General features: G+C 46.9%; 1 protein-coding gene across 33 annotated transcripts in view; it reads right to left on the bottom strand.

Annotated features, from left to right (window-relative positions):
* Window positions 1–511: 511 nt before the first annotated feature.
* Window positions 512–19586, bottom strand: part of LOC125243333 (complement C4-B-like) — a 154752-nt gene continuing 135677 nt past the window's right edge. For all 33 annotated transcript variants that reach the window (XM_048152913.1, XM_048152886.1, XM_048152915.1 and 30 more), the window contains one exon: window positions 512–831. In XM_048152913.1, the coding sequence (XP_048008870.1) occupies window positions 690–831 (142 nt within the window). In that variant the 3' untranslated portion in view covers window positions 512–689. The remainder of the gene's footprint in view (window positions 832–19586) is intronic.

Raw genomic sequence — 19586 nt, 5'->3', positions numbered from 1 at the left:
GAACCGGGTCGCTAAAGACCCGAGTATATAAGAAAGATTGCATTTAAGAGTTAAATTGCTTTAGCCATAACCTCAGATTATCAATCAGACTGGCGATTTTGTGATCGTGGGCCCACATAATAAATGAACGGCTGGTGCGAGGACCCTGTGCGACTCTGTGAACCGAATAAACGAGTACAATAAGAGTAAAGAGATCAGAGTAAAGTCATTTAAATGGCATTCTAACCTAAATTCGAGGTCTTGATAAAATGGAGTCAGATAAGAGTTTAATTGAAATTAAACTCCTTTGCCATGCTGAAAAGTCTGAACAAGCAGAAACCTTTACTCACTTATCGGAAACTGTTGCTACTTACCTTTTCTGTTTTATCTTCCAAGTTGCTGATGTATAATAACTACCAATATATGCTTCAATGCGGGATGTAAAGTTGCGAGAGAGAACCAGAGAACCAGCTGAAAAAGTAAGTGGCAATAATGCCCTCTATTGTGATTGTTTTGAAGAAACACTAAAATATTTTGTAAGCATGTTTATTTTAAGACATGATAACAGAAAAGCATATTACAGGATTTCAGTTATCATAATCTGTATCATAAAAAGAAAAGCTGGTTTACAATTCAGGATAAATGTAGATTCTTGCTCTGCTGTAGTGACATGGGGAATTATTAAATTCCCCATAAAATTGCCGTTCGGACTACACGTTACACCCATCAACTTGGTACTCTTCCACAAAATCTCTGTATTCTGTGCAGTAAATCTTGTTGGCTGGTGCTTCGCATGTTGAGGTTGATAGCTTCTGCTCAACCCATGTCTTTGAATCCAGGAGGTACTTCATGCTGAGAAAGAAAGAGTTGTCTATTAGCTTTAAGGTCATCTATATGCTAGTGCAGCTGTTTAAGGTTTTTGATGCCAAAGACCCCAAAATATAATAATCTAAATGCAAGGGATCCTACATTTTTTCATGTATAGGTAATTTGTATACATTTCCATTAGGGGTGTAATGGTACACAAAACTCACGGTTTGGTATGTACCTCAGTTTTGAAGTCAAGGTTCGGTATGGGTTCGATACAACAGGAGGGAGAAAACGTCTCGGGTTACGGATGTAACCCTGGTTCCCTGAGTAAGGGAACGAGACGCTGCGTGAAACGCATTGGGAACCTTCTGCGTGATATCGTCATTGAAGCACTCTTGTATCCAACCAATCGTGTAACGAGACGTCAGAGGCGGGTGACGTCACGGACCAGGAAACTATAAAGCATGCCCGGATGCAGAGAACGCTAGCTTCTGTGGAAAATCTGAAGCAAGCACTCGCAAGCATGCAGGGGTACGGCGAGAGACGCAGCGTCTCGTTCCCTTACTCAGGGAACCAGGGTTACATCCGTAACCCGAGACGTTCCCTTTCGTGGGAACTATCGACGCTGCGTGAAACGCATTGGGAACGCAATCCCAACTGTGCCGTACTTCAAATGCTTGCTATGTTAGCTCGACAGTACGGAGGACCCCGGAGTGGAGCCCACATCAAGGTTATAATATTTGATAAATGTGTGCTGGTTTGACCATCCAGCTGCATCACAAACGTCACTCATAGAGACGCCAGACATCAAAGCTTTCGATGCCGCCATACCCCTTGTGGAATGAGCGCGGACGTTAAAAGGAGAGGACTGTCCGACTGCTTTATATGCAAGTGAGATGGCCTCAACCACCCACTTGCTCATCCTCTGCTTGGACGCCGGTCCACCTTTATTAGGAGAACCGTAACAGACGAACAATTGCTCTGTTTTACGCCACAGGGCAGCTCTGTGGACATAAGCGTCCAAAGCCCTCACTGGGCAAAGCAGATTTAGTTTTTCCTGATCCGAAGATATAAATGGAGGAGGATGAAAGGCTTGAAGCACAATAGGACCCGGGACATTGGTGGGGACCTTCGGCACATAGCCAGGTCTAGCATGAAGAAATGCTCTCACCATTCCAGGAGCGAACTCCAGATATGAGGGGGCCACTGAAAGGGCCTGAAGATCTCCAATTCTTTTTAGAGAAGTAATAGCAAGTAAAAATATCGTCTTTAAAGTCAGAAACTTTACAGACACCTCCTCCAGTGGTTCAAAGGGAGCCTCAGCTAACCCACGTAGAACCACTGATAAGTCCCAGACCGGGGTCCTTGTGCGCACTGGAGGCCTCAGCCTCAGTGTACCACGGAGGAAGCGTGATACGAGGGGGTCTCGACCAACCGAGGAATCCCCCCCAACATGATAGGCTGATATAGCCGCAACATAAACCTTCAAGGTTGAATAAGATAAGCCCTCCGAGAATTTTTCTTGGAGAAAAGATAGCACAAAGCTGATAGGAGCACAGACAGGGTCCGTCTCATGTTGTCTACACCAGGTAGAGAATAAATTCCACTTATAAGAGTAAAGCTTCCTCGTGGAGGGAGCCCTGGAGCTAAGTATGGTCTCAACAACCTCAGATGAGAGACCAGCCTCTATGAACCTGTCCCCCTCAGAGGCCAGGCCCATAGTTTCCATAGTTCTGGGCGGGGTTGTATTATCGCGCCGCCCGCCTGAGATAGAAGATCCCGTCTCAAGGGGAGCTCCATCGGAGCGCCGTCTATCAAGGACACCAAGTCCAAGAACCATATTCGGGTCGGTCAGTATGGGGCCACCAGTATCAGGCTGACCCCTTCCTGGCGTACTTTCTCCAGGACTCGTGGGAGCAGAGCGAACGGGGGAAATGCGTTCCGAAAAGCCTCGGCCACGTCTGTACCATGGCATCCAGACCCAGGGGTGCTGGATGCGTGAGGGAGTACCAGAGCGGACACTGGGTTGACTCTCCCGAAGCAAACAGGTCTACTTGTACCTGACCAAAGTTTTTCCAAATGAGATCCACCACTTCTGGATGGAGTCTCCACTCCCCGGGCCTCGGCCCCTGCCTCGACAGGGCGTCTGCCCCCACATTCTGACTCCCGGGGATATAGGCTGCCTTCAACGAAAGCAGCTTCCCCTGAGACCACAGGAGGATCCGACGGGCCAAGTAATTTAGTTGGCGAGACCGTAGACCCCCCTGATGGTTTATATAAGAGACCACTGACATATTGTCTGTGCGGACCAGCACATGATGGTCTCTCAGGTCTGGGAGAAAGTGTTTTAGTGCTAGAAACACCGCCATCATCTCCAGCCGATTTATATGCCAGGAGAGTTGATGGTCCTCCCAAAGACCCTGAGCTGAGCGACCGCTCATGATCGCTCCCCAGCCCGTGAGGGAAGCGTCTGTCGTAAGCATTGCGCAACGACCAGAGGCTCCCAACGCGGGACCCTGGGACAGGAACCAGGGGTCTTTCCACACGGCTAGAGCACGAAGGCATCGCCGTGTGACTTTGATCATTCGAAAAGGGTTCCCCCTCGGGGAAAACCCCCTGGTTCTGAGCCACCACTGTAGGGGTCTCATATGCAGGAGGCCAAAAGGAATTATGTTGGACACAGCTGCCATTAGACCCAACAGTTTCTGGAACTGTTTCACAGTGAGAGACTGGCCTAACTTCACCCCTTTTACGGCTGACAGAACAGAGCTCACACGGGCAGGAGTCAGACGTGCCCGCATTGTTGTGGATTCCCATATAACACCTAGATAATTGGTGGTCTGAGGCGGTATCAGCACACTCTTCTTGGCATTGAGCCTCAGCCCAAGCCTTTTCATGTGAGACAGAACAACATCTCGATGTTGAACTGCTTGTTGCTTTAAGCGAGCTAGAATCAACCAATCGTCGATATAATTCAATATGCGAATGCCCTGGAGTCTCAGAGGAGCCAGGGCTGCATCCACGCACTTCGTGAATGTGCGGGGTGATAATGATAGGCCAAACGGAAGAACCTTGTACTGGTAAGCTTCGCCCCCGAAAGCAAACCTGAGGAACTTCCAATGAGAAGGATGGATGGACACATGAAAGTATGCATCTTTCAAGTCTATCGTCACAAATATATTATTTATATATAATCTATTTTTAATCTCCATAATAAAAATGTATAATTCAGATTTTGATTTCCATATCCATTTACATATATTAGATATATCTTCCAAGGGGTTTTTTCATTCCTAGGACTTTTTTCCCAGTGCTAGCACGCTGGGTTTTTCTCCTAGGGGGTTTTTTCCACCCCTGGGAGTCAGCCAACATTGGCTTAATGTAGCACCATCTTGTATATGTTACATATTACCACGCTTGCTTGTACAGCTTATTTTTAACCATTTCTCTTTTTTCTGTGCTCCTAATATGTAAAGCTGCTTTGAAACAATTACCAATTGTAAAAAGCGCTATATAAATAAATTTGACTTGACTTGACTTGACTTGACAAACCAGTCCTCGGACCTGATTTGGGGAATGATCTGTTTGAGTGTAAGCATCTTGAATTTCAGTTTTTGTACAGACCGCTTTAACCCCCGTAAATCTATGATAGGACGAAGTCCCCCATCCTTCTTCGGAACTATGAAGTAGCGGCTGTAAAAACCTGACAGCTTGCTGGGAGGAGGAACCCTTTCTATAGCTCCTTTTTGCAAAAGTGTCATAACTTCCTGTTCCATAACCAGAGACTGCTCGGGGGTCACCACTGTGGTAAGGACCCCATTGAATCTGGGCGGGCGAGACCCGAACTGAATTCTGTACCCCTTTTCTATCATGAGCAGCACCCAATTTGATATATTCGGTAGAGTTTTCCATTCTTCCAGAAAATCTACTAAGGGAACCAGTCTCTCGAGACTGGCCTCTGGTGTTTTTTGAGCACTTGGCTCGGCGCTCTGAAACAGCGTGCCGGCAGAAGTCAGCCGAATCAAGTGCAGGCCAACCCTCCTCGGAGGATTGGTGGGGACCCGATGCACACTGGATAGTAAAGATAGCGTGGTCCCCGGAGGGCGCTGGATGGAAGCGGGGGCCAGGTGTTTCAACACCACGCTTCCTCCAGACGGCGGCCGCCCTCCTGGGTCCTGATCCACAGACATCAGGACCGCTTTTTAGAAGCCTTCCGCGCCACAATAACAGCCCGCAGGTCTGTCTTGGGCTGAGAAGGCTTCTGTGCAGCTCGCCCCTGTCCCCAGAATCTACGTGGGGGAGCACGGGCGGCCACATTAATTTTTTGTTGCGCTCTGTGGTGCGCTGAGGAGCTCGTTGCGGGCCGAGACTGCTCCCGCTCAACAGTCTCGGTGGGGATTTTAGACCGGCGGGGGAGGAACCTCTGAAACGCCGCAGATTGTTTCTTGGTCTCCTGGAACCTCTCGACGACAGTTGTGACTGCGTCACCGAAGAGGCCCGCAGGAGACAGCGGCTCGTCCATAAGGGCAGACTTATCTCTGTCCCTTATGTCGGAGAGGTTCAGCCACAAGTGCCTCTCCGTGGCCACCAGGGCTGCCATAGAACGGCCCACTTCTTTAGCCGTCTCCTTGGTGGCACGGAGAGCCAGGTCTGTCGCCATGCGCAGTTCCTGGATGCACTCAAAAGTGGCCTCCCCGCTGGTATCAATTTCCCCCAGCACTTCAGCTTGATAAGCTTGCAGCAGCGCCATGGTGTGAAGACACGCTGCTGCCTGCCCTGCTGCCGCATAAGCTTTGCCCACCAAGGAAGATGTAGTCTTAAGGGGCTTGGTGGGCAACGTCGGTGCTTTTAAGGACGATGCCGACTCGGGTGAGAGATAGCCCGCGAGCGTCTCTTCAACCCGGGGCATCGCCGCATAACCACACTGTTTCAGCCCCACGATATTGCTATAGACCGAGGTCTGGGGGCTGAACACTCTGTGTTGGACCGGTCTATTCCAAGATCTAGACACCTCAGTGTGTAGATCCGGAAAGAACGGCAAGCACCGACGTGGAGGTAATGACCGCGCGGGAGAAAGCGCTCATCGAGTTTGCTTTTGGGTTTTACATCTCCCCGCTCTGCTTCTGGCCAGCTAATATTTAATTTGGCAACAGCTCTGGCCACTACCTCCATGAGCTCCTCATCTGCAGAGGAAGAGGATGGCGGTTCCTCATCTGCTGCTTCGACACTCATCACATCAACATCCTCAGATGAAGACAGATGAAGTGCCGATGTCTCTCCCCGAGGGGAAGAAACCGCTGGGCGTGCTTCCACCACGGCAGGAGAGACAGTGGGTCTGGCAGCTAAAGGGAGAGATAGGGCGGGGCCCGTCTCAACCCCCGCTGCCAGATCCATTTGTGAACCCCACGAATGGAGCCTTCGCTCTGCCTCGGCAGCAGCGGGACCCGATCCGCGGGGAACACCGACCGAGGCACCCTCCGCTCTATCAAAGAGTGCCCGGCGAGATCGCAGCACTCTGAGGGTGAGCCTTTCGCAATGCACGCAGACAGCTCCCTCGAGAGCTACCTGCGCGTGCTCAACCCCCAGGCAAATTACACACATATTGTGTGTATCCCCGTCAGGGATAAAGCGAGTGCAGGGATGGACACACTTCCTGAATCGCTTGCTGCTTTCATCCGCCATTTCTTTATATATATTCGTGTCTTATGAGGTGTATGTATGTATGTATGTTGAAACTCTTGTCCTCAGACAAAGAGAGATACATCACAAACAATAAGACGCACAACAGCGATCTTAGACACACACACACTTGTTGCTGCAGCTCTTGTCCTCAGACGAAGAGTGAGACCAATAATATATATATGGACAGACAACAATAAATAAGACACACGGGATAACATAGAGTGCTTGCTGAAGATAACAGAAGCTAGCGTTCTCTGCATCCGGGCATGCTTTATAGTTTCCTGGTCCGTGACGTCACCCTCCTCTGACGTCTCGTTACACGATTGGTTGGATACAGGAGTGCTTCAATGACGATATCACGCAGAAGGTTCCCAATGCGTTTCACGCAGCGTCGATAGTTCCCACGAAAGGGAACTAAATATAAAAATTCTTTTTTTTTTTTTTTATTAAACATTAGTTTACTGAACAAATTGTGCCTCTGTCTTTAAATATATTAAATTAAATTATAACAAAAAGTTTCTTAAGGATAAAAAAACGATCTCTGCTAATTCTATAAACTATGTAGGGAGCCCTTACTTTAACATTAGACTGCTATAATTTTAAAGGTTAAGAACTGAGCCCAAACTATTAGCCTAAATTCAATCAGTATTTTTTTTTAGATACAATAATCAACACTCAAATAACAAATTGTATGCTAACCTGTAAGCTGAACATAAGGCAGTTTTGCATTAACTTATAAAACTTATAAAATTAAGTTTTACTCCAATTCGTTGTTGAAATATAATCATTTATACACAGTGGCTGTCATTTTCACGACAGATTTATTTAAACATACATTAAAAGGTCATGAAACCCTAAACTAAATTTTCTGAGATTTCATCAGAGGTATGTGTGTTGAACATCATTGAATACAATGTTAGCATCTGTTAGATTTAATTGTAGAAGGAAAGCGGTTAATTTTGAGATTTTTTCAGCTATTTTCGCCTTCCGGGTTTAAAATCTACACTGTGTCCACGTCAAGTTCTCTTCAATATCTGTCTTCGACACAAACGTGATTCATCCACACTGAGTGTAACCGTTCTTTACGGCTCTTTAACCGATCAAATGGCTTATAAAAATGCAGCAAAATAAGTCTCAAAAGTTATCAAAGATTTAACAGCATGTTCGTATTCGATGCAGAAAACAAAATTCGAATGGCTGTGCATTTATTTGTGTATTAAATTATAGCAAATACCATGTGTATATTGTGTTGCTTCATATGGATGTAATAGTAATTTGCAGCATGCATTTGTTGGAAGCATTTTATGCTTTTAATGAGAACGAAATTAAACTGTCTGAGTCAGAAGCTGCTGCTGTGTTGTCAGTCTCCCCTCATCCCCCTCCACCTTGCAGTTTAACCACGCCCACTTCTGTAGCATTTTTCAAAACTGTGGTGAGAACTGACTGCTGCTTAAACAGGGGGTTTCATGACCCTTTAAATAATCTAGACAACACTAACAAGTTAAGTAAAATAATATAGGCTAATACAATGCATATATTAAGCAAAAGTGTTTATTTCTCTGGTGAACTAGCAAGCTGTGGACACTGCATGGCAGAGGTGGGAGTAAGTCACACATGTGCAAGTCACAAGTAAGTCTCAAGTCTTAACCTTCAAGTCTCAAGCAAGTCCAAGTCAATTTTTGTGAGAATCAAACAAGTCAAGTCAAGTCAAGTCAAGTCAAGTCACCGCTTTATGTCAAGCAATTCAAGTCATAGCTTGGGTCAAGGAAGTCAATGGCAAGTCATACAAATGTTTGATGATTTAACTGAATTTATATTAAAATAAATTAAAACTACAGTAGTTATGGACTATGGGAGTTTTATTTGTAGCAAAAAAAAAAAAAAAAAAAAATGCAATATGCATTTCTACTCAAAAGGTGTCCGCATACTGCTGACCTGTTAATACAATAAAAAATGTTTAAATAAATGAATGTGTGTGCGTGTATACGTGAAAAGTGTATTGTTTGCATGTGCATGGTTGTGTTTGCAAATTAGATTTTTTCTTTTTATTTGTGTGTGTGAGAGAGAAAGAGAGAGAGAGAGAGAGAGAGAGAGAGAGAGAGAGAGAGAGAGAAGTGATTTGATTGAGTGTGATTCATTAATTTTTGTCTGTGAAAAGTGTATTGTTTGTTTGCATGTGCAAACAAACAAAGTGTATTGTTTGTTTGCATGTGCATGGTTGTGCTTGCAAGCTTGCGAGATTTTGTTCGCAAGTCTGTATGATTTCTTTGTGTGTGTGTGTGTGTGTGTGTATAAAATATATTTATGTGCATTCCCATAAACTATCCAGGCTTTTCACTCAAAGTCTAACACTGAAGGCCAATTAGCTATTAGACACTGTACACATACATATACCAAGTGATATTGCAAAAAAAAAAAAAAGCTGACATTTCCTTATAATAAAGAATGACCATAAATAACCATTTACAATGCATTGTACTCGCAAAAAAATTAAACGTGCTAATTTTCTGTTACCTTTGTTTTTTGATTATCTTCAATGACAGACAGCATTGGTTGCTGTCACCTTAAGAGCTGCCGCACATGACACGGATCTCACATGCATCCCACACAGCAAAAGAACTCCGAGGCAGATCAGCCACGGAGGTATCACAGCTCCCAGACCGTATCCGCGAATGGACCCGTATCGGCGTCTACTTGCGCGCAGTGACAGATCCGCAACGAAGGCGGATCACGGACCCGCCATGGCTCCGCGCTGCATCCACTCCGCATCCGCGATTAAAACCTTACCTCCGCGGAGGGTACGTTTGGGACCCGCAAATTGATACAACCGTTACAGTAAAGACGCGTGTGTGTCCACGGATCCGACATGGGTCCGCTCAGGAGCCGCTTATTGACAGTAGAATTTACGGCGCCGTCCGGAGGGTTTGCCGACTTGAATGCGGATCCGCCTAGGAGTCTCCTGCTGTGTGGGATCTCAATTTTTTTCACAACTCTTTACTTTCCTTATACTTTAACTAATTCAAGGCTGCTCTCATGAGGATACTCGACAAAATTGATAATTAGATCATTTTTGGCATTACTGGGTGTGTTATTTTTCGTTCAAGCATGACATTCTTGTTGTTCCGCGCGTATTTCTGTGTGTTGTGTGTGTGACAGGACATTCACAGACTGTCAGTCGGTACACACGTGCACCATACCAAAAGCCCTGTACATAAACAGTCAGTACGAATATGTGTACCGTTACACCCCTAATTTCACCCCTAAATTTTATATAAAGAACGTCTCGGGTTATGCATGTAACCATGGTTCCCTGAGAACACGGATGAATGAGTTTCTGAATCAAAGTGCTAGGGGAACCGCCTCTGCAGGAACCAGTGTCTGAAACACATATCCAATTTCGGCAATATCATATTAACTGGCGACAGCCCATGATGTCATCACAATGTGACCCGAAAGCATATAAGGGGCATCCAGATAACATGTCATACGCTTATCATCTGAAGGGACTGTATGCAGGCAGGCCCTGAGGTATGGCTAAGAGATGCAGCATCTCATTGGGGAATCTGCTTCCAGGGGGGCCCCTAAGGCCAAAAAATGTACTAACTATAAATAGTCATTGCTAGCTGCCATGCACCTGCTTAATGGGGGCTGGCCCTCAGGCCCTGATAGCTAGCTGTCTAAGGCCTGCAACACTGGGGCTCGCCCATAGGGAGACCTGCTAATACACAAGAAGGCATGTTTTGGACAACTACCTGATAGCAAGACTAGCTAGCTGTCCAAAGGCCTGCAGCACTGGAGTTCACCCACAGGGAAAACTCGCTAGCTGACCAAAGCATAAATATCTGCCAGTTACCCACATTGCTGGGGACTTGCCCTCAGAGAGGCCTGCTAGGGCCAGCTACCTGGTAGCCAGATCAACACAGCTAAATGCAGCAACCACCATGGTGGGGCACGTCTCCATAGAGGTCTGCTAAAGTCATCAACCTGATAGCAAGACATTGAGCTAAATACCCAAAGAGGACTTGCCTGCAGGGGGCCTGTTAAGGCCACAACTAGTGGCAAGTCATGCTGCTAGCGCACTATTGGGGACTCACTCGCAAGAGGCCTGCTAAGGCCTACTTGTCTAACAGCAAGTCTAGCTAGCTGCTAAAACTCCCCCAGAAATGGGCTAGCTAACAGAAAGACCTACCAGGGCCTGACTACCTCCCAAAAACATCAGCTAGTTGTCACAAAACCCAAAGTGCTGGTGGCTACTCACAAAAAGGCCTGTCTAAGGCCAGCTATTCGGAGCATGTCTTATTGCTACCACATCCACACTGATGAGGGCTCACCAAAGAGAGGTCTGCTAAGGGCTACTATCTGACAATAATACACCATAGCTACCAGAAACCCATTTAATGGGGGGCTGTACACAGGGAGGCTTGCTAAGACCATCTACCTGACAGCGCATATGCTGGCTGCTAGGAGCCCACATGGTGGGAACTCACACTGAAGGGAGGTCTGTTAAGCCCACTACCCTATAGCAAGTCTAGTAGCAAAAATAGACTGTATAAACAGCACCTAAGCCTGGAACCTATCACATCACCGACAAGCAGTGTACTCAGTAAAACACCTTTTACTCTTTAAGCAAGGGGAGTACAAACATATGCCACATGCCCTGGAGGAAGCCCGTTTGAGCCTACTACTCCAGACGAACACAGGCGTCAGCTTGTGGTAATGCTCGAGCTATAAGGGAGAGTACTAAATGACAGCCTGAGGTGAAGGTTAAAATACTGCTCGACCTAAGCCACAACAGTGAAGGGCAGACAAAAACTAGAGCTATAAGCGAAAGACTCATATAAAACCCTATATTTAACAAGGCAGTATGGTTTGCATGCTCCTGAGAATGCTACAGGGTAAAGGCATATCTTAGCGACCGAAACATGACAGAAACATAGCCCTAGGGGAATGGAGGCCTATTTCCTAGAAACGGCTGCCCATAATCAACCCAGTGCTTGAATGTTCAGCGGGCTTAGAAAGTCAAGATAGGGCCTAACAGTAACTAGCTTCTGAAATGTGGGGCCACAGAAAAAAGTGAAAGGGGCCTAACCGCCTATTCTGCCTCTACACCAGCCTGCATTAAAACCCCAATGCAAGAGGGGGTGAGCCTGGGCCCCCTCTCTATTGAGAGGATGCAAAACTAGGGATGCAAAAAAACAAAGGGGGCCTACACTCATTGAAGATTTGCCAAAGGCAGAAATGCATAGCAGACTGCCTCAATCTCTAGCGATAAATCTAGGCCAGCTATCAAGTTGGCCCTGGTGACGGCCAGCCCAAAGCATAGATCTATCTGGCACTCTTCAGAGCAGCAACCTCACAGAACAACTCTCACAGGTGAGAGGAGGTGCAATCACTAAATTGAAACTGCTAAGGTGGCAGAAATCTCCATTAAAGCCTTAGCTATTCTAGATAATATAGGAAATGTGACACTAATCAGGTGACAATGTCAGGTGGCCCAGAGGGCAGATGCTAGTCATTTAATCTATCTGAAGTCAAAGTGCTCATCTCTGTACAAAATCACCCTCCAAACCTTGTAGGAGAGAAGACAACTCTAAGGTGGCTACCAAGGTGGCCTGTCCACTCCCATTTTTTTTTTTTTTTTTTTTTTTTGGGAGGAAGCTTTCTTATTAAAACTTACTTACTTACTAAAATAGAATGTAAAGAGCAGTGGTTTCACCAGAGAGCATACAATCAGCAAGGACAGCAAACTCATTTCTTAAGAAGACACAATGGTACTTCTCTCTCTAAAAGTATTCGTTCTAGCCAAGCTACAGGGACTTCAGGGCCCTAGTAACTCACAATAAATAAAATAACATTTTAAATTTAGATAAATGCCTACACACATCCTACACAGGGAACAGTGGTCAAAGTCGCTCAGCAGGCCAGCCTGGTGCGTCTGCCACACAGTCATCGTGTGCAGAGCAGCACTAGCCTGACCCGCTGCCATGTATGCCCTGGCATTTAAGCGAGATGTCACTTTAAGGGGCTTAGATGGCAGAGTCTGAGCTTTCAGTGTCGATGTCTGCCCAGAACACAAGATGGTTAACAAACCCTCTCTTCTATGAAAAGCACCTTGAATTGCATCTTATTGAATTGCATTATTATTACTATAATTATTAGTACTATTACTATTACTATTATTACTATAATTATTATCAGTCGGGGACATCGACACATACCCATATTCCTTCCACAAAACTTACACAGGGAACAGTGGTCTATAAAGAAATACTTTAGTATTTAAATAGTAACCAGGACCTAAAAACTTTCATCCTGTGGCCACAGGGTGACGACCTAACACCATTTCACATGGTCTCTCTCAATGTGCTGCCATGGCATGGCACGTTCCATAAACTCCAACAGCTCAGCATACACGGTACAGGGTGGCTGAGAGAATTCAGTCTGGATTCAGAATTCACTGGACTTGCAGATGCAGATGACAACACATCCTCTCCCAGCAGCTTACTCTCGTGAGCCGGTCACACCCCACTCAAACTGTTTGGCAAGCTCCATCTGAACACCCCATGATCTGAGTCTCCGCTCTGCCTCACGGTGCGTTCACACCAGACGTGAATGAAGCGTTAAGCGCAAGTAATTTACATGTTAAGTCAATGCAAAGACGCGAATAGACATCCTGCAGCGCAAATGTCGCGGTGCGAATTGAGCGTTTCAGGCATTTGACGCACGTAATGCGTGATTCACGCAAGTTAAAAAAAATCTGAACTTTGCCGAAGCATTCGCCAGCATTAACCAATCAGGAGCTTGCTTTAGTAGTGACATGATTATGATGTAGCGAGCGGAGGCAGAAATCCAAAACAACAATGGAGGACAAAATCATCGTCGCTGTATGATACATCTTCATACGTTTATAGAAACGGTGAAGGTTAAAATACTGCTCGACCTAAGCCACAACAGTGAAGGGCAGACAAAAACTAGAGCTATAAGCGAAAGACTCATATAAAACCCTATATTTAACAAGGCAGTATGGTTTGCATGCTCCTGAGAATGCTACAGGGTAAAGGCATATCTTAGCGACCGAAACATGACAGAAACATAGCCCTAGGGGAATGGAGGCCTATTTCCTAGAAACGGCTGCCCATAATCAACCCAGTGCTTGAATGTTCAGCGGGCTTAGAAAGTCAAGATAGGGCCTAACAGTAACTAGCTTCTGAAATGTGGGGCCACAGAAAAAAGTGAAAGGGGCCTAACCGTATGATACATCTTCATACGTTTATAGAAACAGGAATAAAAAGGATCTTGCTTGGAAAAAAGTGAGTGAGGAGGTCACACAATCTGGTAAGTTGTAAAAAACGGTCTTTACTCAATTTGAGCTATATATATATATATATATATATATATATATATATATATATATATATATAATATATGAATGATAAAACTCACCTCCCTGTAGCTTTCTAGTAATCCTAAGACATTGATTAGCTTGTTCAGGTGTGTTTGATAAGGTAAGCTAAACTATATACATATTGAGACTACAAGCTAGCTAAAACTGGCAAATTGAGCTGATTTTCCATATTTTACTACTACTTTCCCACTGACGAGTTGTGTTTATTCAGAGAAAGTGTGCAGAAAGAAGTGGAAGAGTCTGGGACACATATTGAAAGGAGAGGGAGAGCCCCTCTCATGACGTGAATTCACATCTGTTGTGAAGTGTTTTTCACGCGCAAATGAAGCGAGTAAACTCAAAATATTTAAGTGTCCAACTATGCGCAAATAGTGTGATTTATTTGCGCAAGTCGCGTTTGGTGTGAACGCCCCATCAGTGCGAACGGGACCCGAACCACCAGGCCCAGATGCTGAACTCTCTTCCCTCAAGAAGAGACTCAGACGAGAATGCAGCGTTTTCAGAGGAAAATGTTCACAGTTTGCACAGAAAGCTCCCTCGAGAATTTCCCATTCGTGCTCTTCCATCCAGACAGAGAACGGATGATGACAGATAACGAAGACATGGATCCACACACTTAAACCTTCTAGTTTCTCTGTGTGTTTCATAAATGCCACAATAGTGTTTCACACATAACAGTCCCTGATGACGAAAAGAGCATGACATGTTATCTGGGAGCCCCTTATATACTTTCAGGTCATATTGTGATGACATCATGGGCTGTCACCGGTCAATATGATATTTCCGAGATTGGATATGTTTTTCAGACACTCTGACGCAGCGCGAGTTCCCTTTCGAAAGTTTACAGTACCAGTAAAAAAGAAAAATTACAGTACCAGTAAAAAAGATTGGACGCATTGCTATTATAATGTTTGTCTCAAGACTCAAACCAATAATGGTTTTCCATTTAAATATACTTTAAAATATAATGTATTTCTGTGATGCAAAGCATTTGAACGTTCATGTTCGAATGGGCGTGTAAAGCTCTGGAAAAGTGGGAGTGTAGAGGGGGGGAAGAGGGGAGAGAATAACCAATGAAGCACAGACATAGAACACACTCACTATACAGAATAATGAATATTATATGAGCACGGAGAGAATGACAACAAACTCCCAAGCACAAGGGAGAAATGCGAAAGAATATTTAATAGGGCTAATAATAGGCTACTTTGATTACGTTTACGAGCACTGCACTCAAAATCACTCTTTTGTCTATCAGAATAATCGTGTCGTCGCGTTCAGATAGGCTACACCACTGTATCAGTGTCCAGTTTGCAAATATAATTAATTTGAAGAAGACTTGATGAAATATGTGTGCATAACTACACCATATTGGTTAATGTTTGGTGAAGGAGAATGTGTGAAATAAAAACTTTAAACACGGACACTTTATTCTGTATGAGCTATGTGACACGTGGCTAGTGTTATAAAACGTCTCAGGTTACAGATGTAACCCTGGTTCCCTGAGTAGGGAACGAGACGCTGCGCGGTAACGCATTGGGAACCTTCTGCGTGATGTCGTCACTGAAGCACTCATGTATCTAGCCAATCGCGAAGCGAGACGTCAGAGACGGGTGACGTCACGGACCAGGAAACTATAAAGCACACCCGGATGCAGAGCACGCCAGCTTCTAAGTAAGTCTGAAGCAAGCACTTGCAAGTGTGCAGGGGTACGGCAAGAGACGCAGCGTCTCGTTCCCTACTCAGGGAACCAGGGTTACATCTGTAACCTGAGACGTTCCCTTTCGTGGGAACTATCGACGCTGCGTGGTAATGCATTGGGAATGCAATCCCAACTGAGCTGTAGCTCAAGCACTTGCCAAGGTTATCTTGACAGGACAGAGGACCCCGGAGTGGAGCCAACATCAAGGTTATAATATTTAATAAATGTGTGCTGGCATGACCATCCAGCTGCATCACATATGTCACTCATGGAGACTCCTGACATCAGAGCTTTTGATGCCGCCATACCCCTGGTCGAATGGGCGCGAACATTCAAGGGAGAGGGCTGTCCGGTCGCTTCGTATGCAAGTGAGATGGCCTCGACCACCCACTTGCTCATTCTCTGTTTTGATGCTGGGCACCCTTTTTTAGGGGACCCATAACAGACAAACAACTGATCTGACTTACGCCACAGGGCAGCTCTGTGGACATAAGTATCCAAATGCCCTTACTGGGCATAACAGATTCTATTTTTCCTGATCCGCAGATTCAAATGGAGGAGGATAGAAAGACTGAAGCACAATGGGGCCTGGGACATTGGTAGGGACCTTTGGGACATACCCCGGTTTAGGATACAGGAATGCTTTCACCATTCCTGGAGCAAATTCAAGGAAAGAGGGAGCAACAGAAAGTGCTTGTAAATCTCCTATTCGCTTCAGAGAAGTGATAGCCAATAAAAGAATCGTTTTCAGAGTGAGGAACCTCTCAGGAACCTCCTCTAGTGGTTCAAAGGGAGCCTCAGCTAACCCTTGTAAGACCACAGCCAAGTCCCAGGTTGGCACCCTTGTGCGCACTGGAGGCCTCAACCACAGTGTGCCACGGAGGAAGCGTGTGACGAGGGGGTCTCGACCTACCGAGATATTCCCATCAAGAGGAGCATGATATGCTGAAATTGCTGCAACATAAACCTTTAAGGTTGAGTGAGATAGGCCCTCCGAGAATTTTTTCTGTAGGAATTTTAGCACAAAGCTAATAGAAGAAAGGACAGGGTCCGTATTATTGTGTCTACACCAGGTAGAAAACAAATTCCATTTGTAGGCATACAACTTCCTCGTGGCGGGAGCTCTGGAATTAAGAATGGTCTCCACAACCTCGGTTGGGAGACCAGCATCTATGAGTCTGGCCCCCTCAGAGGCCAAGCCCATAGTTTCAGTCGTTCTGGGCGGGGATGTATAATCACGCCGCCTGCTTGAGACAGGAGGTCCTGTCTGAGAGGAAGCTCCATTGGGGAGCCGTTGAGTAACGACACTAGGTCTGAGAACCATATCCTGGTTGGCCAGAATGGGGCTACCAGTATTAGATTGGCCCCTTCTCGGCGTACTTTTTCCAGAACTCCCGGGAGCAGGGTGATCGGGGGAAATGCGTACAGGCGCAGCCTCGGCCACGTCTGTACCATAGCATCCAGACCCAGAGGTGCTGGATGTGTTAGGGAGTACCAGAGCGGACACTGGGTTGACTCTCCCGAGGCAAACAGGTCGACTTCCGCTCGACCGAAATTTTTCCATAGGAGACTCACCACTTCTGGGTGGAGTCTCCACTCCCCGGGCCTTGGCCCCTGCCTCGACAGGGCATCTGCTCCCACATTTTGATGTCCCGGGATGTAAGCTGCCCTCAGCGAGAGCAGCTTCCCTTGGGACCACAGGAGGATCTGACGGGCCAAGTAATATAGTCGGCGAGACCGCAGACCCCCCTGATGATTTATATATGCAACCACTGCAGTGTTGTCCGTACGAACCAACACATGGTAGCCTCTCAGGTCTGGGAGAAAGTGTTTCAGAGCTAGGAACACTGCCATCATCTCTAGCCGATTTATGTGCCAAGAGAGCTGATGGTCTTCCCAAAGACCCTGAGCTGAGCGACCACTCATGATCGCTCCCCAGCCCGTGAGGGAGGCGTCCGTCGTAAGCATTACTCGACGAGTAGGGGCCCCCAACACGGGTCCCTGGGACAGGAACCGGGGGTCTTTCCACATGGTCAGAGAACGAAGGACATTCGTTTTGAGACTTTGATCATGCGAAAGGGATTTCCCCTCGGGGAGAACCCCCTGGTCCTGAGCCACCACTGTAGGGGCCTCATGTGCAGAAGGCCAAAAGGTATCACGTTGGACGCAGCTGCCATCAGACCCAGCAGTTTCTGGAACTGTTTTACAGTGAGTGACTGGCCTAACTTCACCCCTTTCATAGCCATAAGAATGGCACTCACCCGAGCGGGAGACAAATGTGCCCGCATCGTGGTGGAGTCCCACACTACACCCAGATAGTTGGTGGATTGAGCTGGAACTAGCACACTCTTTTTGGCATTGAGCCTCAGCCCAAGCCTCTTCATATGGGAAAGAACAGCATCTCGATGCTGAACTGCTAGTTGCTCTGACTGAGCTAGAATCAACCAATCGTCGATATAATTCAGTATGCGAATGCCCTGGATCCTCAGCGGAGCCAGAGCTGCGTCCACGCATTTCGTGAATGTGCGGGGTGATAATGATAGGCCAAACGGAAGAACCCTGTACTGGTAAGCTTCGCCCCCGAAAGCAAACCTGAGGAACTTCCTGTGAGAAGGATGGATGGACACATGAAAGTACGCATCTTTCAGGTCTATTGCCACAAACCAGTCCTCGGACCTGATCTGTGGTATAATCTGTTTGAGTGTCAGCATCTTGAACTTGAGCTTTTGTATTGAGCGATTTAGCACACGTAAATCTATAATAGGTCGTAGACCTCCATCCTTCTTTGGAACAATGAAGTAACGGCTGTAGAACCCTGACTGATTGCTGGGAGGAGGAACCCTTTCTATAGCTCCTTTTCGCAAAAGTGTCGCAACTTCTTGTTCCATAACCAGAGACTGCTCGGGGGTTACCACTGTGGGAAGAACCCCGTTGAATCTGGGCGGGCGAGACCTCTTGTAACCCTCTTTTATAGTGAGCAGCACCCATTTTGATATATTCGGAAGAAGTTTCCATTCTACCAGAAAATTTACTAAGGGAACCAGTCTCTCGAGACTGGCCTCTGGTGTTTTTTGAGCACCTGATTCGACGCTCTGAAGCGGCGCACCGGCAGAGAACAATCGAATCAAGTGGCCGGCCCTCCTCGGAGGGTCGGTGGAGACCGCTGCGCCCTGACGCACACTGGGTGGCAGGGTTGGCATAACGATCCCCTGAGGGCGCCGAAGGGGAGCGGCTTTTAGATGTATTTTTCGCCGGCTCCCTTCGGAGGGGGCCGCCCTCATCGGTTCCTGACCCACAGACATCAGGACCGCTTCGAAGCCTTCTGGGCCAGGATAACGGCGCGCAGGTCCGTTCTGCCCCTAGAAGGCTTCGGCTGAGCGGGCTGACCCGATCCCCAAGCTCTCTGCGGGGGAGCACGGGCGGCCACGCTGATCAGTGTTGCGCTCTGTGGTGCGCTGAGGAGCTCGTCGACGGCCGAGGCTGATCCCGCTCATCAGCCTCGGGGGGAGGGATTCTTGGTTTGCGGGGGATAAACCTCTGGAACGCCGCAGATTGTTTCTTAGCCTCCTGGAACCTCTCGACGACTGTTGTAACAGCGTCGCCGAAGAGGCCCGCAGGAGACAGCGGCGCGTCCATAAGGGAGGCTTTGTCACGCTCCCTTATGTCCGAGAGGTTCAGCCACAAGTCCCTCTCCGTAGCCACCAATGCTGCCATAGAGCGGCCGATTTCTTTTGCCGTCTCTTTGGTGGCACGGAGAGCCAGGTCAGTTGCCATCCTGATTTCATGGATGCACTCATACGTGGCCTCCCCGCTATTTTCCACTTCCCCCAGCAGGTCGGCTTGATATGCCTGTAGGAGCGACATGGTATGTAGACATGCCGCCGCCTGACCTGCTGCCGTATAAGCCTTGCCCACCAAGCCTGATGTAGTTTTTAATGGCTTGGTGGGCAATCGTCGGGGTTTTCAGCGACGATGCAGACTCGGGGGAGAGATAGCCCGCAAGCGTCT

This window comes from Megalobrama amblycephala, linkage group LG13 (genome assembly GCF_018812025.1).
Source record: "Megalobrama amblycephala isolate DHTTF-2021 linkage group LG13, ASM1881202v1, whole genome shotgun sequence".
NCBI classification, from domain to species: Eukaryota; Metazoa; Chordata; class Actinopteri; order Cypriniformes; family Xenocyprididae; genus Megalobrama; species Megalobrama amblycephala.
Note: the sequence above shows the minus strand (reverse complement) of the source record. Positions and strands in the feature narration are given on the sequence as shown.